General features: G+C 33.8%; 1 protein-coding gene across 1 annotated transcript in view; it reads left to right on the plus strand.

Moving 5' to 3' along the window:
- stum (stum, mechanosensory transduction mediator homolog) overlaps positions 1-2,850 on the plus strand; it is a 29,788-nt gene extending 26,938 nt beyond the window's left edge. The window contains exon 4 of the mRNA XM_038293233.1: positions 2,045-2,850. Within this exon, the coding sequence (XP_038149161.1) occupies positions 2,045-2,079 (35 nt within the window). The 3' untranslated portion in view covers positions 2,080-2,850. The remainder of the gene's footprint in view (positions 1-2,044) is intronic.
- Positions 2,851-8,653: the final 5,803 nt, after the last annotated feature.

Raw genomic sequence — 8,653 nt, forward strand, 5'->3', positions numbered from 1 at the left:
TTACAAAGTATCTCCCAAAAACACTCTGGTCTTGTTTCTGTCTTCTGAGGCCCTTCTCTTTTTCTCATACACTTTGTAGACACTTTTTCTCTTACAACTCTGCATCTTTCAAAGAAGAGCTTCAATGACTTGTTGAAGCTATAACTCACCACACATATATGCCTGAAAGTGCACATGTGCAGAAAAAGATGAGCACGTAGGATGGCCTTACGTAAACATATCACGCGAATGACTGATAATTCGGAGGACCACTTATTTTGATGATCCACCCGGAGAAAGAACATCCTCCCCTATACCTTTAACAGCTTATAATAATTCACAATTGTTTTACTCAGTAGACAAAGCGCTAACTATTATGTGAGACATAATTTCACAAAAGTTTCCTCATAAAAATGTTGTAATGCTTTGTTTTTAAGGTTTTAAAACTTAAATTTTTACCTTCTGTATTTTTAAATGATGGAATGATCCTTTCCTTTAGAACAACAGATGACAAAATAGGTCACCGTAAATGTTACGGGTAACATTTGTTCTGTTAAGTTAGCTCTTAGGATGTATTGTAGAATGACAGTGCAGCTTCCTTGGATAATCCTTCTCTGGTCATAAAATGCAAAACAACCATTATTAATTATTAACTATTAATATTAACTATGAATATATTGTTTTTTATGAACAAGGTGAACTATTAATTTTCTAAAGCTTAATTGAAGCCTAATCTTATCAAAACTAGTTTTGATGTGTTTTTTATAATATGATCACCCAGTTCTGTTCACCTCATCTGACCCAAACTGTACAGATGAAAGCGAATTATTCAGGCTATTCAAGAAGCCACTCCATCCACCATGTGAGAGCCCTTTGCTCCAGATTTCAAACTATACCAGAATTTGTAGCTGCCCACAAGCCAAGTACATTCTTGGGGGAAGAATGTTTTTTAATCAACTGACACAAATATTTTTTGGGTAAAAAAAAACAGAGAAGTTGGATGTAACAGCTATTAAACAAGGAGGCGTGGGCATTGAGCTGGCAGTCGTAGTGAGCATATTTGCTTAATAATGAAGACAAAGGGCAATGTTCTTCAACATCCCCTTATCTTAATATCTAACCAAAAGAAAATTACATTACACCTATCCAGAGATGGGAAGTAACGAAGTACAAATACTTCGTTACTGTACTCAAGTAGATTTTTCTGATATTTTTACTTTACTACTTATTTTTATGGCGACTTTTTACTTCTACTCCTTACATTTTTACACAAATATCTGTACTCTCTACTCCTTACATTTTAAAAAAATTGGCTCGTTACTTTAGTTTTGAATCATTTCAACGGAGTTAACGTTATTATTTTTCACGTCATCAATACCAAATTCAATCTAATTGGATGGGAATCTACGTTGCATTTGACGCACCACTACAAGAGGAATCGACAGATTCGGCGGTATTCATTGGCGGCAAATCATTGCAGCTTGGTGGCGGTGGCGTTAGCATAGTAGTATGGACGACGAGATGATTGAAAATGAACACAACGGAGATCTAGTCCTATTGGCAGACATCCATTTAAAATGTAGGCAACGGCATTAAAAAAGTGGTTTCTACTTTTACTTTTATACTTTAAGTAAATTTACAAGCCTGTACTTTGTTACTTTTACTTGAGTAAAGAAGTTTAATCAGTACTTCCACTTTTACCAGAGTATTTTTTAACACAAGTATCTGTACTTTTACTCAAGTACGGAAAGTGAGTACTTTTGCCATCTCTGCACCTATCAAAGCTAAAGAAGAAAGCAGACTTTTTTTAAGCTTCAGAAAAGGGCTATATAAGGGATATATAAATAATTTTTTATATCACAAAATTAATAATTTAGATTATCTTATCATGAGTGCATACAACCTAAAACTCTATATACTTAGATACTTACCACCTAAGCAAAGTGGTATGTGCTATGGGAAGAGCTTCTAATACTGTGTTCTGATTCAAAACTGTCTGCTTTTAATCTTTTCTAGTTGAAATAAATACAAATGATAAGTTTCTCCATGTTTCTTTGTTCCACAGGTTGTAGAGACCAGGGTATCCCTCAAGATGTCTGAGACACGTCTTTTTCAAACACATTGATGGATCCAGTTAAGATTCAGCAGTAAAACTACAGTGAAGGAAAACAGTGACTTTTACGGTGATAATGAGTTCACAGCAATGTGTGTCAGAGATGTTAAAGAATAAAAAGACTGGACATCAGACTGAATTTTTTTTATATGAACATAATTTGGATATTAAAAATATGATTTTGTTTTATTTAAGAGAGAATTTAGTGTGTTTTTAAAATTTTAGGCTTTCATGTTTTGTTGGAATAAACTCGGTGTTAATGTTTCAGCATCTTTCATTTGCAAGATAAAATAAAATAAAAAATCAACTAAAGTTGTGAATCCAAAAAGGCCATTTTTATATAACCATAAAAACTTTGAAACTAAAATTTGTTTATCATGGGCTTAACATTGGTGTCCACTGATGACCTGGAAATTGAGTGAATAAATGTCACATTAATTTGCAAAAAAAAGTGTCTCTCTCAACTGAAACATCTATATAATGCAGAAGTTCAGAAGTTGTATTTCATAAAAATAAATAATTTTTATAATAACATAACCACTTAGTATATATACATTTTTTTAGATTTTAGTTCTTGTTTAGACACATATTTCCAAAATGACTCATCTTTCCTCAAATGCTTCTATTTTCCTCACATCCTAAATGTGTAAATCCTTGCCAGTGGGATCTAACACATTTTTCAAGCTTCAAAACTAATTAATTAACAAGTCTCAAAATACCAACTCGAGCTGTTTACTTGGGCCACAAAACTGTCTTCCATCCATCCACAAATGTCAGAGGTCAAGAAACAACCAAAACACATGGGGTCCAGATTAACCCTTTGACTGCCTTGTCATCCTCCAAACTGCATTTCAGTGAGTAAATGGTTACTTAAATATAAAGGGTTAAGACCAGGGTCAAGAGCTTTTAGATAGATACGACTTGGGTAGATCCATTTCTGGCAACCTATTCATGCTAACTTGTAACTGTGCCAGCTGAAAAAAAAAATTTATGTTATAAAGCATGTATGTTGTAGGTTACTTTGGTTTAATATAATTAACTTAAAAATATCTGACAGTGCAAAGGGCCTAAGAGGTAAAAAAAAAAAAGAAAAAAGAATCACTTAAAACAGACTCAAATACAAGAAAAATGGCTTGACTCTATTTGGGTCTGTTTTGAATCCAGTTAAGAGAATTAAAATAAAATCATATTCTGCTTAAAAATGTATTTTCATATCCACAGTAGAGACAGACTATCATAGCTGGTGTTCTGAATTTTAAGTCTTCTCTGCTGCATAAAGCATGATGTAATTAGAAAACTGGTTTATTATCCTGGCATTATTGTTGTTTTCTGCCAAAGTATCTTAGTATATTAAGCACTAGGAATAAGGGTTCAACAATTATATAATGCAGGATAGACAAGGATAAAAAATATTAAATTAATTAATTAGTAAATGATCCACACAATTAAATTGAATATGAAAATTTCAGGTTTAGTTCTTGTACCATTCGTCACCATTATTCCTTACCAAATAGCTTTTCAATGAAACTACCATGATTTGTTTAAAAGTAATGTTTTTATGTCTTTTCATGCTGTACGGGATTTGTATGCCAAAAAATGATGATGATGATGATGATGATGATGATGATGATGATGATGATGATGATGATGATGATGATGATGATGATGATGATGATGATGATGATGATGATGATGATGATGATGATGATGATGATGATATTCAATGCCTTACAACTAATTCCTGTATCTTTTAGTTTGTATGAGTGGGTTGTGTTTTTTACTTTTAATTTTATTATATATATATATATATATATATATATATATATATATATATATATATATATATATATATATATATATATATATATAATTTTTTTTTTTTTTTACAATGTCTTTGTCAAGGGGATTATTTTGTACTTGTATGATGACTTTGTGCTAGGATTTTTGGTCATACAGTGCTGTAAAAAAGTATTCCGCCCCTTTTGTTTTTGCCTTGTTTTGTTTATAAATGTTTTGGATGTTAGAGACCTTTCATATCAGACTGATAACCTAATGAATTACAATGGGGGAAAGGAAACGCTGAAGAACCCAGACCATGTAAAGGCCACAGGCAGTTGAAACCAATGCTCATGGTTTAATAATATTAGAGATGGGTGTCCTCAAGTGAAAAAGAAAAATGTAAATAGCGCAATCAGTACAAAGACTATTTAAAGGCACTCTGGGTAACTTTTGGCCACTTTGGTGTTAACTTACCTGTGTAATAACAAAGCTGAGATAATACTCTTCAATACTTCTTTCATCCTGCGCTAACGAATAAACTCTTTAGGTCACAAAGTCCACAGTGTGCCTTTTAAGGGCTTTACATTAATTAAACAATAAAAAATAAATCTCACATAAACCGAAAAATATATATCCATTCATTTTTTAAAAGGATCAAGGCTTTTGTGAAAAAGTCAAACATCCATGATATATAATAGTAGCGTGAAATGTCAGAGGCAAATTTCTGAAACTGAGGAAACCATGAAATGGCTTATGTTCCTGAAGGAGACAGTCTGCTAGGACTAAAATCTGATTGGTTTTCCATGGCATGACTTAAAACAGGCCATTCATGCATTCCTGATTCCATAGATCTGATAAGATAGCTTTACTGAGAACTGCTAATTAGACATTTATTCAATTTCTTGCTGTTGGTGAGGGGATCCATTAAAAGGTTTCAGGGTAGTAGTTCTAATGGACTGAATTTGGGCTTTTGCGTTTATCACTGGAGTATTTTCTGTGTGTTTGCAAATATTTGGCAGTCAAATAAATGTATATAGTAAAACATATGCTTGCAAATACATATTCAGACTCTGACCTTTAAGTCAGAGTTTCAGCTTCATTCTGTGGGTTTGCAGGAATCAGGCAGTTAACTGTCCATTTGATCTTATATCTTTGTCATTTGCAGCTCGGTGTGTGGAAATGAATGACTGAATTACAGATTTAATTAAAGAAATGCTGTTTATGTTTTACATGCAACAACATGAACAGCCTTTACCATCAATTGTGTATTTAGCTTGTGGCTGTAAATGAGGTGTGAATTTATATCTGAGTCATGAATAAATCTACATGGATGAACATGGCTGTGCAGCCTCCTGCTGACGGTGATGTGGCAGTTGTCAGAACTGATGTCTTTGTTGTTTTGAGTTAAAAAAAAGAAAAAAAAGAAACATTAAATCCACATTTGTGCGTTAACAGTTTGCTTGGATTTTTTCTAGTATTTCCTGCTGTAACATAAAAACACCAAATGTGTTGGACTGACGCTGTTTCTGAAACAAATTGCCACCCACTTTGCAATTCTTACAGTAGAGCAAACTGATTCTCAGGGCTGTATTTTCACAATTACACCAAACTATGAAAAGATTCTCTCTGTTTCCATGGCAAATTTAAGAATAACGTCACTAATTACCCCTACTGTGCTACAAAGAAGTAAACTATTGAGGTCAGATTTCTGAGCTCTGTTTGTCTCAAATGATTGTGCTGAGACTGGCTGACTATCCTGTCCCACCAAAAAAGGAATTGTTACTGCGTGCCTCTGGTGACCAGACAGCTCATGGGTCAACATCCTCCCAAAGCTGCAGCCAAGCTCTTAGTTGTGTAAACAAGGCTGGGCTCTGAGTTTCTCTTCAGCTACTTGACTTTGGACGTGTCTCAGAAAGCTTACATGTTAAAGCGTAAACACATAATTTTTAATAGGATAAAAGGACATATTTAAAGAAAACTGTTGCCTACCTCAGTGAGTTAAGCTCAGGGAGATGTTTAATTTATAATAAGGTTCATCTTTATATTCTCATGTCATATTTCTTGTTCTTTAGAACTACATACTGAAATAAAGAATATTTACATTTTAGAATACAAGATAAATTAAAGTCCACAATTTAAAATAAAAGATTTATGGAAGCATTTGTCAAAACATTGTTAAAATTATGGCTGAGTGGAGCAAACGCCCTGCATATTCACAGCAAATTTTAAAAGTCCTGCAAATGCAAAATGACAAAAACAAACAAAACACATGCAAAGGAAAAATGCTGCAAATAAAAAATGCTGTATATCAGAAAAATAGAGAGAGGCGAATTAGGAGCACATTCCAAATACAAAACCCAACGCAAATACATGAATAATGCAAGCATGCAAAGGAAAACAAAACTGGGCAATGCACCATATATGAATACATTGAAAACAAACTGGATGCGGTCCAGAAGATATTTTTGATTAAAGAAAGAAAAGGTGAGTTTTCCTTTCTTTTTCATTTTTAACAATCTCTCTAAACATCCAGTTTATGCCTTTGCCAAGAGTCTGGGCTTTTGTGTTGATGATCGTCTCCGCCTACTGGTCTGGAGCATAATAATTATGCAGAGGTAGCATCTTTTCTTGTAGTTTTCCTACTCGCTGTATTTCTCCTTTGTATGTGTACTGTGTGTCAGCATTGTTTATATATTTGCAGTGGGTTTTATGTTTGCAGCATGTTCTCGCTTTTACATTTCTCACTTGCACTTATTTTTCCTTTTCATGTGTTTTTTTATGTCTTTTAAGTCTCTTTTTTGTATTTGCAGTACTTTTTTAATTTTCTGCAAAGTCTTGTATTTGCATCCTGTTTACATCTCTCGTTCCCTGTTTTTTACCAACAGAATTTACAGTTCATCCGTTGTGGCAAAGAAAAAGAGGGATTCACAATCTTCTTTCAATATTTTTTAAATTCTCTAAGAAATTTTCACAAGCAGTAATAATCCATAGATATACAAAAATGTATTCATTCTAAATGTTTTAAGCTTTCATCAAAATAATAATATACCAATAACATTTGAAACATGATCCATAGATGTTTTATATTAGATAATATCTAATAATTTTTGTTAGTTATAATAACAAAATCTTCCATGTATTTATCACAATCCTATATGATACCCCAGCACTGAACGGAAATAGAAGGTATTCAGATTTTTTTTAGCTTTATACAGTCCCTTTATACAGTCTAGCAATGAAACTAACTTTTGTAAGCTACCCAATTTGTCCACCTGTGTGTATATCTTGGTAGAAATTCAGCTGTTCTCAGAAGGCCCCAGAGGGCCAATATAGAAGATTTTTTTGACAAGCAAGCATCATAAAGACTAGGCATGTCCAAAGCTGTTCTGCAGGTTCCCTGCTTCAACACAGCTGGTTTCCATTAATAGCTGATTAACAGGCTTTTGCTGAATTATAGTCATCAGAATCAGCTGTGCTGAAGTCAAGAAACACTGAAAACCTGTGGGACGGTGGCCCTCGAGGACAAACTTTGGACAGATCTTATAAATACAAGAGTTATGGGAGAAATGTGTGGGAAAATAATTGCTGTGATCATCTGTTGGAGCACTGTTTATCATCTTAGCAATGGAAGGCGTGAGGCATAAACCTGCAAAGACCCGTCCATCTATCTTAATGAACAGACAGGTCAAGGTGAGACTTTATTAGAGAAGAGGTTTAAAGTTAACTCTGGAGAGGCCATAGAGATCTACGGCTCAGGTGGAAGGTCAAAATGTTGTCCTTAATGGAAGTGTTGAAAAAGGAAAATCATCTATAAAAGAAAGCCATTAGGAGTCCCTTGTGAACTATCTGCAAGTACCAATCTATAAAATAAGGAAATGTCCAACAGGTGAATTTGATGTTAATGGGGGAATTGCTAATTATAGGTATGTTGACGGAAAGAAACTATCTTATTTAACAAGAAATTGAGATCCAGTGTTTCTAAATGAAGCCAGCATTTTATTAACTACCTTGCAAAGGAGGACAGATACATTGCTGTCAATATTGCTGCTTGTTCTGAATCCCTATCTTAAACTATTTAAGAGGCACAGGGAGAGATTCTCACATAGTTTCTCACAAACCGAAGCATAATAGCCTAAGGGAGTTAGGCTATTACCAAAACATCTAAAACTGGAAAACAGTTTCTGAGGCATATTTTCAGTGGGAAATGGGCTTTAGATAAAAACTGCATTCAGCCTTGTCTAGCAGTCACTTTGCTTGAGCAAATACTAAATAAAGATCAGCACTAATAATTAGCAGGAGGAGGGATGTAATAGTAAATACATTTTTTCAACCACAGGTGCAATTGCTTTTTTTTTCTCCATTCTACAACCTCTCAGCTCTATAACAGCTTTTATTTAATAAGTAATAACTGACATAATAAACATATTAAAATGCATACAGCAAGCTGTGTTCCAAATTATAGCTTAGTTAATGGCTGCTTGTTTATTGTTCAGTTTTGGGGATGCATAAGTCGCACAAGTTATACCCGTACCCTTGGTTGTAAAATATATGGTTGATAGTATGACAAAGTAAAAGAACCTACCTCACTAAAAAAAAACTTCCCTCTAATGGGCCAATAAAATCTGAAATGTTATTTGAGAGATCTGTCAAGCGTGTTTTAGCTTGAAGCACATCACCTCTTGCTGGACAACAAGGTGAATGGCAACTAAATTGTTTTTACAATGAAAGTCCATAGATCCACTTTTAATGTTTAAGTTTCTGTGCTGCTATGCTCAGCTCTCC

Source organism: Cyprinodon tularosa, unplaced genomic scaffold, assembly GCF_016077235.1.
Source record: "Cyprinodon tularosa strain WSP-4 unplaced genomic scaffold, ASM1607723v1 ctg323, whole genome shotgun sequence".
In the NCBI taxonomy this organism is placed as follows: Eukaryota; Metazoa; Chordata; class Actinopteri; order Cyprinodontiformes; family Cyprinodontidae; genus Cyprinodon; species Cyprinodon tularosa.